The sequence below is a fragment of the Nannospalax galili genome, unplaced genomic scaffold (assembly GCF_000622305.1).
Source record: "Nannospalax galili isolate Female #2095 unplaced genomic scaffold, S.galili_v1.0 scaffold377, whole genome shotgun sequence".
Taxonomy (NCBI): Eukaryota; Metazoa; Chordata; class Mammalia; order Rodentia; family Spalacidae; genus Nannospalax; species Nannospalax galili.
The window spans coordinates 2,612,226-2,633,198 of NW_008341187.1; the positions used below are offsets into that span (position 1 = coordinate 2,612,226).

General features: G+C 39.8%; 1 protein-coding gene across 1 annotated transcript in view; it reads right to left on the bottom strand.

Annotated features, from left to right (window-relative positions):
• Positions 1–20,973, bottom strand: part of Grm1 (glutamate metabotropic receptor 1) — a 398,699-nt gene that overhangs the window by 92,769 nt on the left and 284,957 nt on the right. Inside the window, exon 3 of the mRNA XM_008836709.1 lies at positions 11,439–11,674. Within this exon, the coding sequence (XP_008834931.1) occupies positions 11,439–11,674 (236 nt within the window). The remainder of the gene's footprint in view (positions 1–11,438; positions 11,675–20,973) is intronic.

A 20,973-nucleotide genomic window follows, 5' to 3' on the forward strand; every position in this document is an offset into this window, starting at 1 on the left:
TATGATGTTAACACTAATATCACAGCATAAGACAGTATAACCTTAAAAACCCCACAGTCCTTAAAAAATCCAAACACTTAAAAGTTCATAGTCTCTTTTAAAAGTCTGTTAACTGGGGCTCTTGTAAAATCCAAAGCAAATACTGTCTTATTTCAAAGGGAAGAATCTGGCACACCTAAGCAAAACCAAAGGCCAGCAAAGTAACTCAAGGCTGAATGTCTAGGATTCATTCACGATCTTCTGGCTCCAAAGGGTTCTGGCAGCTCCACTTTTCTGACTTTGCTATCCACAGCTCACACAGCTCATCTTGTAGTCCCAGGCCAGCCCCATTCCACACCTACCGCTCGCTGTCCTTGGTGGTCGTCCCACGGTCCAGGCATCTCCAAAAAGCTGGAGTCTCCACTGAAACTGAGGCTACACCTTCACCAATGGCCTCTTCTTGCCTCTGGGGTGCAAAGCCTCAGTTTCTCTCCATGATCCCTTCAGTCCTGGGGTCTTTGCTGCAACTGAAGCTGTACTTTTACCTATGGCCTTTCTTGGCCTCTCAGAGTGCCAAGCCTCAGCTGCTCTCTGTGACCCCTTCTCGCTTTCAACACCAGAACCATGCAGGAGACTCTTACACATTACCAAGTCCTGCTTCCAGCTTGAAATAGAGGTGTAGGTCCCCTCTGTGTGCTGACTCTGAGGAAATACCTCCCAGAAGATTCCACCACAGTGATGCTGGTATCTTGTTACTTACAGCTGATTTTTCAGCCCCAGCTAACCAGCATCAATTGTCCCAGTAAAGCAAAGGTTTTGCTTCAGGTTCTGGTCTCTTCTTAATCACAGCTGATTCTTCAACCCCAGCCTACCAGAACCCACAGATTCTTAATTCAAAATCTCACATGAATAGCCCTGATAGTTTCCGCTTCCCTTTGAAGCTTCACAAGCCAAGCCTCCATCGTCTACAACTCTTTCAGCATAACTGTTCCAAGCTCCATAGCAACAAACTCTGAGCATGCAATGGCTTTTCCAGCCCAAAGTTCCAAACACTTCCACAGTCCTTCCCAAAACGCCAAGGTCAGGTCTGTCACAGCAGTATCCCACTCTCTGGTACCAATTTCTTTCCCGACACAACAGAAGAGGCTGACTCAGTGCCAGGAACTGCTAACCTCATATCAGCCTCAGAGGCCACAGTCAGAGCCAAAGGACTAGCAAGTTGGAAAGCGATAGATAGTTCCAAATTTTGAGATTTTAGAAAAAGCGCTAAATGACTTTAGCTGACGTGAGACTAACAAATTGAAATGAAGCTATAAACCCCTAAATCTTCCCCATGGCCCTAGGTAACCAGCTACAGACAGGTGAAAATGTGCATTTGTATATCCAAGAACACATAGATGCAAATTAAAGTTTATAATAGAAGATAAAACTGTCAGAGTTCACTGCAACAATGAAGAATTTCCATTTATACCTTAAGTTTGTATTGACATATTATTAAAAATCATCTAAGTAGAGCTGGAGAGATGATTCAGTGGTTAAGAGCACTGGCTGCTCTTGCAGAAGACCTGGGTTCAATTCCCAGGACCCATACAGAAGCCCCCTTAGCTCTAGTTCCAGGGGATCTGATGCCTTCTTCTGACCTCTATGGGTATTGCACAACACAGGTGCACTTACACACATGCAGACAATATACTCATACACATAAAAATGATATATTTAAAAAAATCATCTGAGAGGGCTTGGAGAGATGGCTCAGTGGTTAAGAACACTGGTTGTTCTTGCAGAAGACCCAGGTTAAAATCCCAGCACCCACATGGAGGCTAACAACTGTCCGTAACTCCAGTTCCAGGGGATGTGACACCCTCTTCTGATGTCTGCAGGTACTGCACAACACGGGTGCTCTAACATGTATATACATAAAATAAAAATAATAAATAAAAAAATTTTAAAAATAAATAAAAATAAAAACTCATCTGAGCACTTTGGGAACAGCATAAAGACACATAAAGTAAATAATAGAAGGGCTGGGGAATTGGCTCAGCAACAAAACTCTTGCCTGTCAAGCATGAGACCCTGGGTTCAATCCTCAGCCCTGCAAATATAAACAAAGAAAATATAAAGAAATAGATGTAATAAAAATTCATATCCTTGCATCAACTTTTTAAAGCATATATCTCTTTATTATTATTTTTATTTTATGTATATGAGTGTATTACCTGCATGTAGGTAAGTGCACCCATGTCGTGTAGTGCCTGAGGAGGACAGAAGAGGCTGTCGGATCCCCTGGGACTGGAGTTATGGACAGTTGTTAGCTGCCATGTGGGTGCTAGGATTTGAACCCAGGTCTTCTGCGAGAACAACCAGTGTTCTTAACCCCTGAGCCATCTCTCCAGCATCAACTTTTATGACTTTTGGACAATAAAAAAATGTATGTATGTATTTCTTGAAGTTCATCACTAATAAAACAAAGACAGGAATGTGGGAAATGGACATGGGGGTGTAGCACGGGTGGGAGGGAAATAAGGTGGGGAGTGAAAGTAAACAGAATGCAATTTACACATGTATGAAATTGTCAATGAATAAGCTTTATTAATTAAAAAATAACATGGGACAAGAAACTATGAAACTTGATCAGGCTAAGCAGAAATTTCCTCAACATTATAGGATCCAGTTCACCCTATTTTGGTTTGCAAATCTTTAGGGAAAGAAGTTGGAAGGTTGGGAAGTTGATTTTGGACAGGTTTCGGGTCACTTAAGTGGTCTGGCAATGTCCTTGTAGTTTATGTAAGGTGTCTTTACACAAGAATCTCTTGAAAGAATTTTGTGACCTGGGCTCTTATAACAAAATTAGAACTCTGTATCCACGTGCATTAAGAGATTTCCACTGTCACAGCACATGTGAGATCAAGGTTAAAGTCTGAGCGTGGGTAAAGTGCACAGCAGGAAATGACACCTTGTAAATTCATGTACTGAAACTCAGAGCTGTTTTGACGAGGGATTACATTTCATAAACATGTTTGTGTCTGCATTTCATTCTGATGGCAGTTTCAGAAAATATTTCCCTATGCTCTTACTTAGTTCAAAGGAAAGCAAAGTTCTTTAAGTTTCTATGTAGAACTAATTCACAAAATGTATTGATATTTTTCTGCTGCAGAAACCCTAGATTTTTACCTTTGGCAGTTTTTCCTGTGTTCTCTGTGGAACGTTGATGCAAATTTACACTGTGCCTCAGTGTTTATTTCTGTGTTTCTGTGAAACTGGCTTCAGTGTTATTGACAAGCAATAAAAACTTTTGTTTCATGTATTATTCTTATCTACTCATGACTCCTGAATCTCAATGAGTTCTATAGTCTTATAATGAAAATGTAGACACAGGTATGAACATTAACACATGAGGAAGAGAAATGAACCTTTCCAGATTATTGATAGCTACATTTCTGTCATTTATTTCATACTTCTGGTGTTTTTTAAAAAAATGATATTGCTGTTAGTTTCCATAGAAACCTTTACTAAGTCTCATTTCAAATTTTGCTATGTAAATAGAGATTATATGCATTAGATTGTTGGTTTGAGTACTAAGGGTACTGAGCCAAGGCTGAGTAATTTGGAAATCACTGTGGCTAATTAACAAGTGCTTCATGCAAAGTCCACATCACTGCTTAATTAGTTGACTACGTCAGGGGATTTGAAGATGTGTTGGAAAAGCACTAACTACAACATCATAGCCTAACTTCTAAAGCTTTAATCATTGTGTGGATAGTGGAAAGAGTAGGTATTGAGCAAACCAGTAATTCTTTATCAAGAAATGACTTAACTGCTCAAAGGATTTATATCTTGTTTGTGATAGAAGAGTGCTTTATCATTCCTGATGAGAATCATTAGACAGGTTCCTGGGAAAGTGACAAGGTGTTTGAAGTACAACCTCTATATCCAGTGGGGGCTCACCTTTATTTCTGTCACATGATGGATGATCTAACCTATCCACTGAGTCTCAGTTTAGTCAACCATAACATAATAACAATATTTGCCTTACACAGATGCTGTGAGAATTGAGTGAGAAAATGTAACTGAATTTCTTTGCAATGAAATAATGCAAGTGAAATACTTTGCAATCTGAAAAGACAGGTTATCCACAGGAATTGGTCCCAAGAAAATCCCAAATCTAAGGATGTTTGGGTCTCTCACATAAAATGTAATACATTTTCACATACAATGTATGCATGTCTTCCTGTATACCTCAAATCAAATCTCCAGATTAGTTATAATGGTGCACATAACTTCTGTTAGAGTTGTATTGTTTAAAGGATAACAACAAGGGAAAATCTGTACATAGTCAGTACAGATGCAATACTTTTCAAATATTTTTGACCCACATTTTGTTATGTCTGTAGATATGAAATTCATCGGGTATAAGGAGTAGACAGTACTTACATAAATATGAAATGTTAGGACATTGTTATGTCTTCCCAAAGGAAAGAACTACAATACTGGTCGTCTCATTAAAATATAGTTTTTGAAGTTACAAACTTTATATAACTATGTTCAAGGGTATGGAAACTGGAGAAAACAAACACGCAATCCTTAATCACCCACGTAGAGTGTCAGCATAGATATTTACTGTGGGAATGACTTTTACAGTATGGGCATGCTCTGAACAAATGACTTGTACCTAACTAACCTCGCTATGTTTGAGATCATTTAACACTATCTCAGCTTATAATGTAGAATATTTGACTCCTCTCCTAACCTAAACATACAGCTTTAGTCCCTCATTCTCTTTTCTTGCCCTTGACCTTGACCCAGAGCAATGCATGAATATGGGTGTATGTGCTTTGCATAGCAAGTGCTGCAAATAGCAGATACTCCTTGAAAGCAATAAGATAATTATACTATTTGTGTTGCAAACAATAGGAAGAATTAAGTTGAATCTTTTTGCGCTTGAGTACTGTTCTAGATCAGTAGAGGTCAGAAAGAGCAAAATTAGTCTGATAAAAGTCCACTTTTCCTTCCTTATTTCAGAAAGGCCTTTGTTTGAGAGAGTAGTTCTTAGAAAATTCTCAAGGAACAGGTTCTCAGAGGAGTTTGGGTCCCCTCTTAGCTAAAATAGATACTAAGAGTCAGGCTGTTTTTAATCAGGCATAGCTATAATGTGGCATCACAAAATGCCACAATTTATTTTTATTCATTATTATTTAAGCTGTTATATTTTTCTGGCTTTAAAAGCAAAACATGCTTACACTGCTTATTTCACTCAGGGTATCTAGCCATCAGTATTCAGCATCAAATTATTGGTGTATTTTCATCATTTTCCCTATAGTTTTAAATCATATAGTTGATATTTTAAATACTTTTCAAACATGAATGCTGTTTTTTTCTTCTTAAATTATGAATTTCTTTTTTGCCATGAACTTTTCAATGGCTACATAACATTTTGCATACAGATAATATATTCTTGAACCATTTCACGTTCTTCCTACACATTTTAGGTTTTGGTTCATCAACACATTAAGCAAAATGCTTTAGCGAAAAAAAAAAAATCCCCTTGCTGAAATCTTCCTTTTTCACTTTAAATATTTTTCTTAGGTTATATTTTCAGACATAGAAATAATTCTCCAGAAGTTCAAGCAAAAGACAGGAGTATTTCTAAAGCTTTTGAAAAATAAAATGTTCCCAAAGTCAACTCCTTCTAACACTGCATGAACCTCTGTGGGTTTTTTGCCCTATTTTGATTGCATAGTGATAATCACAGCATGTGTGATTCAGTATTTTATATTTCTGTGGGATTACACTTCACATGTTTTTGATATTGCAGCCTGGCTTTATAGTCACCCTTTAATATCTCTATAATATTCTTTCCCATAAAAATACTATAATTACTTAACTGTTCTTAATGTTGGACATTTAGGATGATTCCAAATTTCCTTATTAAAAACAATGAATAGGAGGATACAATCTAAATTTATAGATTGTATCCTCATAATAGGTTTCTAAACATGTAATTATTAGTCTAAAAGCATGATAGCTTGGTGACCCTTAGAAAAACATATAATAATTTTTTTGGTAGGGTAGTATATTAAGGTGCCTAAGTTTACTGGACTCACTATGTCCTTCTTTCCAATGCCACTCTTTTATAGCCACAATTTTGGTTTCTTTTCCTTTTTTGTTTTCATTTTACTGCTTGAAAGCAAATGGGCACAATGCTTTCCAAATATGGTATATACTTGTATTTGGCTGTTCAACAAGATGTAATAAAACAATCTGGCTGGTTCTGCAATGCTCACCAACTCATGGCTTATAAGATACTGATAGCTTATCCCACGCTTTGGTTCCAACGCCCCCTCAATATTCAAACTAAACTTTACTTGCCATTAACGGTATTAGGAAACTGGACCTTTAGATGCTCTTCAAGAGCCCCCATGAAGGGATTAATGCTTATATCACAAGGCAGAACTTCTGATAAAAGCCTTTAAGTTCAGCCCCATTCTCTGTCCCGCCTGTTTGTCCTTACCCTGTAACACATATGGCAGGATGTAGCTCAGAGGGTGAGCACCACATGTAACCTCTCTATTTTAGACTTCCCAGACCCTAGAATCATGAGCCAAATGAAATCGTATCATTTATAATTTACGCTATTTGTAATATTCTCTTGTAGTAGTAGAAAACAGAATAAGGTATCTGGTAAGATAAATTCTTAAAACTTTAAATAAGCAGGATTGTACCATGGTAGCTTGGAGATTGCCATTAGTTTTTGGACTGGTACTGTTTGTTTTAAGATTTAAAAAAATATATTGTTTTGATTTATGTATACAGCTGTTTCGCCTGCATGTATGTAAGAGAACCACATGTGTGCAGGGACCATAGAGGCTAGAAAATGGTGTTGGATTCCCTGGAACTGGAGACATAGATGATTATGAGCTGCCATGTAGGTGCTGGGAATGAAACCCAGGTCATCCGCAAGAGCAGCTAGTGCTCTTAATCACTGAGCCATCTCTCCAGCCCCATGGTACTGGTTTGAATAATATGATTGCTTTATTATTAATTCTCTAATTTTATAGGCCTTCTGCTTTGAATTAACTTGCCATGTAAGTAAGGTCAGATAAGACTGGTCCAATTCAGTTTGATCCAAATCAATGTGGTCTATAAACTGAGATGGATCATAATTTACTTCAGACCATTGAAGCTATGACTGCTTCTCTTTTTACATTTGGAAATTTGGCCCAAATGGCAATTGATACTCCTGAAGAATATAGTTTTTCTTCAACCAAGAAGTTAACTATCAATTAGAGCTCAAAGAACATGTTATCCATGTCCACCCCTCTCTATGTGCACATGTATCTATGCTCTTTGAAATAAGGCTATCCTTGAGTCATGATCCTCCTATATCTTCCCTTCAAGTGCTAGAATTACAGGCATGAACCACCATGCCTAGTTCTATATTTCTTAAATCTCAATTAACCTTAGATGTATTACTTCTAAGTTTAGGTAGGCCTCCAGGGGCTTAACCTACTCTCATTTCTGTTTCTTGGAACCCTGTCTCAATACTATGATACCTTCTGAGCCTGCCTCTAGGGAAAGAGAAATAGCATGAATCAAAAACAAGATGACCTTTCTGTTGAGGATGTCCTAGATCAGTCAGTCTGGGGACAGTCTAGCCCAGGCCAGGGAGATGAGCCATGTCTAACCCAGAGCATAAACTTCCCAAGTGACTCATAGATTCATTAAATAAATAAATTATTGTTATTTAAGCCACCAAGCCTTGCAACTGGCTTGTTACACAGGTTTATTGTAATAGTAGATAATTAATAAATGTTCCTTGTAACCTTGAAATCCATGACCCTTACACAGAACAATAGATTAATTCAATTAAGGAACAGAACTCAACCCAGTGCTGGAATGCTCTGTCTTTTTTCTTCTCCTGAGAGAAATGATACATTATTACACCCTGAATCTCATGGAACAAAGCCAAATATTTTTATAGTTCCTACCATAAAGATTTTAGAGATTTGGGTCTAAGGCAGCAAAGCTGTTCTACTTAGGGATTCTGATGTACACAGAGGTGATGATGAAATGGTATCTATTTGTAGCTGAACCAAACAGTCTCAAAATTGAACAGTCATGTCTTACTGTGCAGTGCTGGGACACTGCATTGTGGAAATGTGTATCAAAGTTTAGCTAGAAAAATAAAAGTTCTAGGACATACTGTATCTGGGCATTATAATTTTCCAAATATTATTGTTATTGAGATGAAACTCTGATAATAATTTCATGAAACTAAACTTTCTGCTCCTCAGCCTCACAAGCCACAGTCATATATCAAGAGCCACATATGGCTCGTGCCTACCATACTGGACAGTAAAGGCAAAGCTTTCTATTAGTGTAGAAACTCCTGTTGATCAGCACAGCTCTACACTGTGTTCATCTTTTCTGACTCCGTAAATGCACGTCTGATCATCTGTGTGATTACTTGGAAGCAATTCGCCAGTTAATGCTTTGTGTAACTTGTGGGGTAACCTGACAAAATACAACAGCTACAATTCATTGGCTTTTATTATATGAGCCAAACCTGTCAGTTTTCCCTACGTTGCAGTTTGTGGTCAGCGGCATCTAGTTGCTCAAATCAGAGGCATTCTTGAGAATCTGCCAACCAATCCACTCAGCTCTCATTCAGAATCACCTAAGCCCTGAATCTGTCTCCATGTTCCCACCACTGCCACAGCCCCTCAGACTCTCCAGTGCACTGTCACTGGTTTCCTGCTGCTCCCTTCGGTGAGTCCTGCTCCTTCCTGCTGTGCTTTTGTTTTCACTGCTCCCACAATTCCATCACTGTCCTACCAGGCCAATGTTTGTACTTCTTCTCAAGTGCCATTTCCTCTGTTAGGAAAGCCCTTGCCTGATGGTTGGATGGCTGGCACTCACCACTTCCACAGCCTTAGACATCTCCTCCGTGAAGCTGTCTCTGTTCATCCTTTCTAAACAGCAGTCCTTCTAGTCCAGTGGGTCTAACTTTCTCCACAGCTATTGTGATTAAATGATAGTGAGCATACATTCCTCTCCTGCTGATGCTGTCCTTCTCTCCCTTCTCCTCCTTCCCCTTCTCTTCTCCCTCCTCCTTCTGCTCCTCCTCTTTTTCTCCTCCTCCACCTATACTCCTCTCCTCCTCCTGTACCCCTCACCCCTCCTCCTTCCCTCCTCACCCTCTTCTTTTCCTTTAGAGTCTATTTCCTTAAACAGAATTGTATGATCCTTGAATGATGCCGTACACATAATAGGTGCTTACTAAATATTCATTGAATGAAAGAAATATAGTTCATTTAAAATATTGTAGTCCTGGGCCAGGCATGGCGTCACACGCCTTTAAACCCAGCTCTCCAGAGGCAAAGGCAATCAGATGCGAGATTGAGGCCAGCCTGGTCTATATAGCAAGTTCCAGGCCAGCTGGGGCTACAGGGAGACCCTACCTCAAAAACAAACAAACAAACAACAACAACAACAAGAATTATAGTCCTTATACTTTTCTTTGGTTAAAATAACAGCCTTTCTATGCTCTATGAAAACTCAAGTTAAATGATTAACTAGCTAAAAAGAATCAACTAAGCGCCCAAAGATACCAGAGCTGTCTTCATGGATATTACAGTTTAAGAAAACACTTCTTAGGAAACAGAGAACAATGAGAAATGATGGCTATTAAAATGCTAAGTCTAAAATGACTCAGGCTCTGTGCAGGTGGCAGGAGGATAAGGCTCTCTTTCCACTGCTTCCATTTACTCTGGGAACCTAGGGAAATCCTGAGGCTGGTCTTCCTAAGCATCCTGGGATTGTAAATAGGGAGACGGTCCAAGTAGATGTATTAGTCTTTTGGAATTCTTACCTTCTGTGAGTCTATTATTTTACAGAAAGGAAACATCAGTGCAAATGTACATGTGGCAGAGACAGGTTAGCTGTTCAGTGCCCATCCCCTTTTTCCTGCCTCTCAGACACTGATATTTCTCAGCCTCCTTAAAGCCACATTGAAGATGGTCTAAAAACCTAGATTGAAAATAGATCCACAGCAGACGTATCCCCAGAGAACTCTGTCAGCCATTAATAAGTCAGACACATATTACTTTACTTACATATGTTGGTATTATAAAGTTTTCTTTTTTAAAATTTTATTTATTAATTTTATTTTATGTGTATGTGTGTTTTGCCTGAATGTTGGTAAATGCACCCATATTGTGCAATGCCCGTGGAGGACAGAAGAGGCTGTCGGATCCCCTGTGACTGGAGTTATGGACAGTTGTTAGCCATAATGTGGGTGCTGGGATTCGATCCCGGGTCTTCTGCAAGAACAACCAGTGTTCTTAACCTCTGAGCCATCGCTCCAGCTCCTATAAAGTTTTCTTACATAAAAATATGAATATAATTGAAAATAAACTATTCTATGTTATCAGTACTATTTTTACCCTGCCTTGTAAAAACTCAAGGTCTTGGGTTGTGTATCTGTTTCACTCTGATTTGTCCCAAGAGAACATAGTCTTCTGGGTCAAAAGTCATGGGTTATGCCCTTCTCTGTTCTGTTTGCTTCTGTGAACAGGTTCCATACATGGATGTGATAAGAATAAGCAGTTGTTTCTTGACTTTTCTAAGTATCTGCTCAGTCTAGAAAGAAAATTCACAACTCTGTTTTGCAAAAAAAGATGAGGTCTTTGGCAGAGTCTAGGTTCCATCATTATGGGCAAATCTCATGCTGTACCAGCCTAGAATAAACAGCTGCCTTGGACTGTCACTGACAGGGCAAAGATGAACTACCTACCTTCACAGCATAGACAGCATGGGAAAAATAGAGGAGACAGCAATGTCCTATGGAGAATGATAATTCCCATAATAGTTACACTGTTTTGACATCTGGGTTAAGGTAATTCCTGGAGGAAAAGATCACCTTGTGGAGTCCACCAGGGCCCCAAACACCTTGGCATCACATGCTGCCCTTTCCTCGCTTGGTTGAAGTGAGCAGAGCCTGAGAAGCACCTGTCCAGCTGGCAGCCATCCTTCTGGCCTAGGATGATACTAAACTTCCTCCCCTGGCTTGTGCATTGAAGCCATCACAGAGGAACATAATAGATCAAAGTTTCTTGGCTATATATCTGTGGCCAGGATGGCCTAAGCATGTAAGAAGATCTTTTCCTCCTCGCTCAAATACTACATGTCTGACTTCCCTGTTTGCTTCTATCTACGTGCATTGGTTCTTTATGTCACCAGCTCCTCCATAGACTAAATGGTCTTCCTAACATACAGGAACATAAATCCATAGCAGGATGGCAGTACATGTGTTTACTTTATTCTAGTTATTTTATAAACTAAGATCCCGTTTCCCCCTTTGGATCTCCAGCCCAAATACCATTTATTGCTATTCACAGCCTGCAATGGAGCAAGAAAAGATGACCAAAGCTTGGAGCTGTTATGTTATCAACGTGAGTTACCTGTGCAGATTCTTTTAAAGTTGGGGTTTTCCAGAAGGTGTCCCGGCAGACGGCACTGGAAGCGATGTTGCCAGAACTCAGGGAACCAGGGATTCCTTGTATTGGTATCCAGCCTCAGCTTCAGGAAGTAATCATCAAATGATCTGACCTCTGGAGACTGCAGCTTGATCGTGATTCCCCCGTTGGCTTCCACCTCATAGCCTTCAATGACTTCATCTCTGTCTGCCCATCCGTCACTAAAACAATGCAGAGATTGGGTGGAAAGAGAAAATACACTTCTCACAAATCAAGTTCAGAAATTTGTATAAAGAATCAATCCAGAAAAGTTAAGGTCTTCTTTAAACCACTAAGTACCTATCAGTGATTCTGCCTTAGATAGAAAGCAGTGAAAATAAAAGATCTTGTTCATATATTCGTGTAAGGAAAGGGCCAATAATGGAGATGATAGTACCAATTACCACAACTAAATCCAAGCCTTCACTAGTCAGATACTGTGCTATTCTCTTTCACTGAGATAAAATATTTTCAGGAATTAGCTGAAGTCGTGCTGGATCCAGACAATCTTGTTCCCATACCTAGTGCTCACAGCACTAAACCATAAAGCTTGTCACTGTCCACACCAGAGACAATGAAACCCAAGATCAGATTCTTCACAATAAGCACTCTGCAAGGTTGTGACATTACAATCAAGACATGTGCATGGGTTGTCTAGTATCACAAGTTGATTTAGCTTGGAAATCACAGTGTCTGCTTCCGGGATGTTCTTCTCCTTTGCCATCCATAGAAGTGACCAGAATATTTTTCTCACGGTACTCCAAAATAATAGCCTTCATGGAAGGCAATCTCCTAAATATGAGAAGATTAGGCCTCACTAAGTAGAGGTCACTGACATCCACTCAGAGCAAGTTTTAAAATATGGTTGTCTTTGAGAGCACTGATATCTACAGTCGGTGGTATAGTACCAATTTAATAAAGTGTACATGTGAGCCAGGCCTAAGAGGGTGTCAGTGAAAAATCATACCAAGAATTGAATACATTATAGTTTACTTTATTCAAAATTATTATGATAAGTGAAAAGCATTGCATTCAACTGTGCTGAAACAAAGGCAAAGGGTTTTTAAGTACCAAGGAAAGCTAACAGAAAAGTACTTTGGGGAAGTAGTGGGGAGGTTAGGCAGTGTGATTAGGTCCCCTGGGTGCATTTCATGCCACTTATAAACACATTGTCACATAGTTTCCCAAACTAGGAGTCAAGAATTTGGAATACATTTCAAAGGGATGGCTCCCATACTCTAGAGAAAGATTCCAAGGTTATAAAAGTGGGAAGCTGTGAGAGAGCTACATCTCAAAGGGGCAATGAAAGAACTTAGAACTGCAGGGTTACCAAAGTAAATGTACATAGCCAAAGGAAGTCAGTGCTTACCATCAGGAGGTCTAGTGAAACTGAGAGGAGTGTTAAGATCATCTTGGCCAGGGAGTAGATTTATCTCTAGACAACAGCACACAGAGTGGTCCCCTGCAGTTAGTAGAGCATAATGATGCAAGTTCCGCCATGGAAAAATGACTTGTTTGCTTTTCACAGAACAGGGAACTGGGCTAAATACATTTGACTAACCATAACTCATGCCTTGTTACCAGAGCTCAATTGGGAAAATGTATTCTTTACTTATCTGAGCTAATTGGTGCAATTAGTCTCTAAAGTTTTCACAGTGATCCACATATGAGCTGCATTTTCAACAGGTCTAGAGTCATAGAAAGTAGAGTAACAATATGATCCAGAATTTGACAGACGTTAAGTCACAGTATAACTGACCGGCCAGACCAGAGAATGCTAATATCTTTCTAAACCTGCCATAGTAGCAAAAAAAAGTCCCCTAAAAGAAATCTGATCAATGGGGCTGAAGAGATGACACAGCAGTTGAGAGCACTGACTGCTCTTGCAGAAGACCCAGGTTCAATTCCCAGCATCCACATGACAGCTAACAACCTCTCTAACTACTGTTCCAGGGGATCCGACACCCTCTTCTGACCTCTGCAGGCATTGTACAACAAGGATGCACTTACACACATACAGGCAATACATTCATACACATAAAAATAAATAAAATAATAAAGAAGTGGTCAAAGAGGGGGCAGAAAGATTGTAAGAGCCAGAGTCGGTGCACAATCATAAGGAAACAGAGTCTTCTAGGCCTCTGGAACTTGCTCATATGAACTTACTACAATGGTGACAACATGCACAAGACCCATGCAAACTCAATCAGATAAAAACCCAGCCGAACTGCGGAAATGGGCAGCAGACCCCAACTTCAGCCGAAGAACTATTTTCAGCTGCTTTCTGCTGGGTGATGGAGAGTTGATCTTCTTTAAGGGAGAGACTATAGATAGGCTGACTAGATGTCAGAGGATTAACTTGCACTGAGGGACATGAGGGTACACAAATTTGACATGATAGGCCTTAACATAATTGTACCAATGTCAACGTGTTATTGCCAAGAGATAAGAGAAAAAAAACAAAAACAAAAACAAAATTTTTCTCCACATTTCCACCCTGTAAGCAGCGGCAGGTATTCTAAAAAGGCTGAGAGCCTCCTTGCATGCTTTTCCTCCTGTCTTTGTTTTCATCTGGTGGCAGTAAAGTTGTTTATGCCTGTGGCAAGTCAAGGCAGCTGTGCATGATATGAGATTGCGCTCCCTCCCCTAACAGAGGCCAGCAGTCAAAGATGGGTAAGATCTTCTGGGAGAAAGTCAACCCAAGATAGTGCGTAGCTGATGGAAGCTGTGTGCCAATGACAGGTAAGGCTTTGCTCTAGCAGAAGACAACCAAAGACAGGCATGGTCCTTCTCTCCTGGATATAACATGATCATGGCAGCCTTGTTTACTGAATTTGTGTCATGCAAACCAGTACTTAACCTGCTCATTCAGGAGGAAGGTGTTTCTGGAGAGCCTCACAATACCTGACCTTGAGGCAATAGTGGTAAACAAAAAGATCAAGGAAGCCTTGCCCTCAGATACAGGTAGGGAAATACAGCAGTTGTAAACTAATTGAGTTCTTCTGTATAAAAAGGTGGAACTGAAATAAACCGGGGCTGCAGTATTCACTGTCAGTCCTCCCAAGCCAAAAAAAAAAAAAGGCAAAATGCATGAAATCCAGTGGGGGGGGCTACAGGGGTTGGAATGGGGGAGGATGTATAAAGACAATTAGGATGTTTTGTATGAAATGCACAAAAATTCAATTAAATATATGTTTTTTAAAGGTGGCCAGTACCACAGTGAGGGAAGGTTTTGGAATTTTATGTTTATTACATATGGGGACTTCAGTAAGAATGAGGAGTCAGCATTAGTTAGGTGATGAGAAGAGGAAGGACTGGTATGAATGGTTACTGATAGTTAACAAATTAGAAAGGGCATGACGCATTGAAGAAATTTGGACACAGTACAGCTGGATTAAGAGAAGTGTGGGTTGAGGTGGGTAGGCAAAAGAGTCTAAACACAGAAATGGTGAGTCAGAGGACCCTGGGTTAGTCTCAAGAGTGTTGTCAGTCTGCTACTCACAAGGACATTCCTCCCTCCTCCAGCAGAGTAACTGACCAGCACTGCTGAGTGCTCCATTTACCATCACTGAATATGAGATCTAGTCAAATGACCTCAACAGATTGACTTACTGATCTTTCCTTTTGCTCAATCTACTAAGAAGTCATAACTTTAAATACAAATTTGTCAGTTGAAAAGAAATATGAACCATGAGGAGGGAAAATGTGAACATATTTAAATTCGTATATAGTTACATCTTAACTACATCTACAACAGTTTAAAGATGAGCTAGTTCATGTCATATTCCAAAGGATGGCCAAAACAAAGCCAGTTAGGCCTTTTAGAATTCTGCCTCGAGTTCATATTTGAAATCTAAACAGCTTATAGCTTGAGGAAGAGAAGTGCTTTTTGACACAAAGGTTAGATTTAAAATTTGTTTCTCTTCAAAGCTTAATATTATGAGGTTGCTTTTGCTTGTAGTCTGTTTAAGAATTTCATAATCTTATAATTTTAAACAGCTTAGGAAATGAAAAATGTATATCTGACTTGCCTTTCCCTCCCTCCTTCCCCCTTCTTCCCTCCCTCCCTTTTTTCCCTCCCTCCCTCTCTCCCTCCCTCTCTTCCTTCCTATTTCCTTCTTTCATTATACTTCATTTTGAAAAATCAAATATTATACGTTAATTCCAGAAGTAGGAAAAAGTTTGACCTCCATATCTTGGGAATAAAGATTATTTTGTGAATACAGACCAGCTAAAAAGTTACAAGGTTTACATCCTTTTTATCACTGGTCGATGTCTTTTGCCCTCACAGAAGATGGCTCCCCTCCTTAAAGTTACAGTTGGTGATAAGTTCAAGAGATCATAAAATACAGAAGATCCAGGATGTGACAGAGAGACCATTCCAGTAGGATTCTTGAGTGGGCATCATTTAAATGGTGAATTGTTGAAATTTTACATGGGATCTTAAATCTATCACAGGTAATGTGTAAGGAATTATAACAAAAACAAAGCTTCCAAGAAACATTGGTAAGACAACTCTTCATTTTTGTACTTTACATTAATTCATTGATGTATTCCTTGTGAAGTGCATTTATAGAGAATTTTAAAGGTCATTTTTCTATTTTATTGTATTGGGATTTAGGGTGAGGATATTCTTTTGTGAATTATTTGTAAAGTACACTTTAATAGGGAGCCAGCAACTTGCCTGATGCCAGGTCCAGAATCTTTCTTAGATGGTTGTATGGACGTGCTTGACCTGAGGTGAGCAGCTGTCATCTGGTCACCCTACAAGGGTCAGGAGTGAATTCTACTGTGCTGGGTGGTGACCCTCACCTCAAACATCCCTGGACTCTGTAAGTCACATTTTAACCCTCTGGCAGGTTCTGCTGTCCCATCTGCCTGCCAATTATGAGTTCTTTTCCCAACTGGAATCTGGAGATAAGTCTTCAGACTGTGGAGGACCTCACTAACATACAAGAACTCATTTCTTGACCGCCCCCCTTAGTGTTCTTTACATATATATGTGTGTATGTATATGTATGTATGTGTACATGATCATGTCTGTGCATGTGTGCACACATGCTCATGGAGGCCAGAGGCTGAAATTGAATATCTTCCTCAATTTTTCCCCAACTAATCGTTTTTGAAACAGGGTCTCTTCTTGAACCTGGAGCTCATCAATTTTGTGCTGCTGTCTGGCCAACAAGCTCTGGGGATCCCCCTGTCTAACCTCCCCTGTGCTGGGGTTACAAGATCTTGCTACTGTGACTTTTTTTTTTACATGGGTGCTGGGTATTGAACTCACATACTCATGCTTGTACGCAAGCACTTTACTAATTGCATTCTGAGTATGTTTTATCCAACAAGACTTCATAAACCTGTTCTCTTTCCACCGAACCATTATTCTCCTCCCAATAAAACTTCACATTAAAAACTTAACTATAAAATTTCTTTTACCTAACAAATTCTGATATTAGTAATAAAAAAATATTAATTCTACTACCTCCACTAATGGTTTAGCACAAAGTTGCATGCATATGCTTTTGCAATACGTGGATAATAAAAAAAATTGAAATTATAAAAGATATTAATGTTCTTATATGTGCAAAAAGTTTAGAAAGTGCATTTATATTCTGTTAAAATTAATTACAAATTTGCCAAACCAATTTTTCTTTAAAGTGTTAATGAATTAAAGAAATTATGTATTCCTAATAAAAAACTACAGCTCATTTAAAATAGTCTGGAAATTGTTGTACGATCAGGGAAAGAACAAGATAAAACAATATCTTCGAAAACACACACGTAGGAGTGGGGAGAGAGAGAGCTCAATCAGAAAAGTGTGATTCCCTAGAAACCATGGAAAAACTAGCCAGGTGTGATGATTCATGCTTATAATCTCAGCACTGGGGAGACAAGCGAATCCCAGGGGCTTGCTGGCTAGCCAGCCTAGCCTAGGTAGGGAGTGCCAGGCCAATGAAAGACTGTCTCAAAAAATCCTCCAGCCTGGCCTCCACACACACACACATATGCACACACACACACATATTTTCACCTGCACACACACACACACACAACACGTGTAAGCTGTTCTAAGATTCTCTAATTTACTATATGAAGTATATTCATAAAGGCTGAGGAAATGTACAACATGTAACTTGGGTCAGGTAATGAAAATTATGAGAAATTTCATGACAATGAGGCAGTGGGTGTTTTGAAATCACCATTTAGACTGGATATTTATCAAAATAAATACATTCACTAATGAATTCATTCATTTACAAATGAGATGGGACATATACTTTTTGTGTTTACTGCCTAAGGCCTCCAAACCATGACATAAGAAGATGAGGGGATGAGAAACTGTCCTAGTGTACTTTCTAGTGCTGTGATAAAAAACACTGGCACACCTTTAATCTCAGCACTCAGGAGGCAGAGGCAGGCAGATCTCTGTGAGCTCGAGGCCAGCCTGGTCCCTATAGCGAATCCAGGCCAGCTGGGACTAAAGGGAGACCCTGTCTCAAAAAGACCAAACAAAACAAAACAAAAAAAAAAAAAAAAAGAAAAACACTGACCAAACCAACTTGGGGTTTATTTTATCTTACATCTCCCAGCTCACAGTTCATCACTGAGGGAAGTCAGGATAGAAAGCTGGAGGCAGCAGCTGAATTACAGACTAGAGGAGCAAGCCAGTAAGCAGCACACCTCCATGGTCTGTTCTCCAGGTTCCTGCCCTAAGTTCCTTCCTTGGTATCACTTGATGGACTGTGAGCTTTAAGCCAAATAAATTCTTTCTTCCCCAAATTTGTTTTGGTCAGTGTTTTTACCACAGCAATAGAAAGTAACTAGGATAGAAGTTGGTACCAGGATCATGGGGTATTGCTGTGACAGACCTGACCATGTTGTTTTTAGGAGGGTTGTAGAAGTGGTTGGAACTTGGGGCTAGAAAAGCCATCGAGTGCTCAGAGTTTAGTGACTGATATTGTGGAGCTTGCAATAGCTACTCTGAAGAGAAATGTGGATGATAGAGGACTGGCTTGTGATGTTACAAGGGAAGCAAAGACTATTAGACCTGTTTGTGTGATATTTTGAATTGAGAATCTATGGTTTCTGCTCAGTTAGGGTTGAAAAATCAGCTGTGCTTAAGAAGAGACCAGCACTATTGAGGTGAAATCTTCTGGCAAATATCTCCTCAGGGTCAGCACATAGAAGCTGTGGTCCAGAAGGTGTCTGAGGTTCCATCTCAAGCTGGAAACAGGACTTGGTAATGTGTAAGGATTTCCTGCAGGTTCTGGTTTTAAAGGCATGAAGAGAAAGGGTCATGTTGAACAGCTGAAGTTTGGCATTGTGAGATGCCAGGAAAGGCCATTGGTGAAGGTGGGGTCTCAGTTGCAGTGAAGACCCCCAGGATTGAAGAAGTCACGGAGAGAATCTGAAGCTTTGCACCTGAGAGGCCAGGAGAGTCCATTGGTGAAGGTACAGCCTCAGTTTCAGTGGAGACCCATGCATGTTGGAGATGCCAGTACCATGGGACAACCACCAAGGGCAGTGGCAGGTGTGGAATGGAGCCAGCCTGTACCTATAAGGCAAGCTGTCAAAGCTAGAGAAATAGAGCTACCCAATCCCTTTGGAGACTAGAAGATTGTGAGTGAATTCCAGATGCCCAAAATTGAGCTACATTTCTGGACTTTGGTTTACATAAGTGTGTGCCCGATTCTTCCCTCTTGAAATAAGACAGTATGTAACTTATGCTGGATTTTATAGGTGCCCACAGTTGGGATGCCTTGGATTATTTTAAAGAGACATTGAGCTTTTAAAGTGTTTGAATTTTTAAGGACTGTGGTACTTTAAAAGTTGTACTGTTTATGTAGTAATATTAATATGAGATCTTGGGGATAAAAAACAGAAAGGTTTTGGTTTAATAGTGATGTGTTTGTGTGTCAAGTTGACTAGGGGTCAATTGTGCTGGATAGCGTCAGGTGTCAACTTGACACACCTGTGTGTCAGAAACCTCAATTGAAAAATTGAGGCATTTCCTCCATTGAAGTGATCTGTGGACATGTCTGTGAGGCATTTTCTTGGTTGTTGAGTGATATGTGATGGCCTAATTCACTGTGGGCAGTGCTACCCCTGTGCAGGTGGTCCTGGCTTGTATAAGAAAGCAGGCTGAACACAGATCAGAGGAACAAGCCAGGAAGCAGCATCCTCCATGATCTGTGTTCCAGTTACTGCCCTGAGTTCTTGCTTTGGCTTTCTTTGATGACAGCCTGTGAGCTATAAGCCAAATAAACCCTTTTTCCCCCAAGTTGGTTTTGGTCAGTGTTTTTACCACAGCAATAGAAGTGACTGGAACAGAAACTCAGCTACAACCCAGAGGATTTGCTAAGATGAGCTGCAAGTCTGACCAAATGAACCTGGTCACACATCTCAACACAAAGTTCTGGAGAAGACAGAGCTACAGAGAGAGAAGTCTGGAATACATCTTCCTTCAGAACTGTGCTTACTTGAATATTAAATGTATTTAAAGTAAGAAAATAGTCAACCAAAAGAATGTGAAGGCTTAGTGCCTGGGCATCACAGACTAGAGCACCAGGAACAGTAAGTATTCTCAGTATGCAGAGTAGGAATCTTCATATTTCATGGGGATTTGGTTAATGTACTAAGAAGGGTCTTCCCTCAGTCCTGGGGAAGATTTAAAACTAGGTTAAGGGCTGGAGAGATGTCTCAGCGGTTAAGAACACTGACTGTTCTTCCAGAAGACCAGGGTTCAAATCCAAGCATGCACATGGCAGCTAACAACTATCTGTAACTCCAGTTCCAGGGGATCCGACAGTCTCTTCTGTCCTTGGGCATTGCACGACACAGGTGCACTTACCTACATGCAGGCAATACATGCATACACATAAAATAAAAATAAAAATTAATATTTTTAAAAACCTAGGTTAAATTATCATCTGATCCTCCTTGCAGACCTAAAAACAAAACACAAAAGAATCAAAGTAACTTAACCTCCTTCCAGAACCAACTTTGGAATATCTCTAGAAATACAAAAGATCCAGTACCCCAAAATGTGCAGTTCACAAAATGTAGCAACCAGTAAAACTCTGAAGATGAGATGATAGGAAAGAGAGAGAATATTGAAGTGACCGTTCAAAGGAATCACTAGGTGGTAATGTCGGTCGGGTAGAGGGCTTTCAGAGACATGTGATAGGAGTGAAGATCAATATGCTTAAGACTGGGAAAAGCTCTGGATGATCAGGAGGCAACTTGGAAAGGATAACACCTACACTATAATCTTAAAGAAGGTATGATCCATGTGAGGATCAGAGGAAGGAGGGCTCTAGATCACAAAAAGTCCCCAAAAGAAAGGCACTGGCACTAGGAGCAAACAGTTGAATACTGTTGGTATTCATCAGAGCAGATAATATTTGAATAAATAAATATTGTTCTGGTTTAGATGCAGGGTTTCCCCCAAAGTTGGGAGCTTGGACCCCTGGCAATAGCA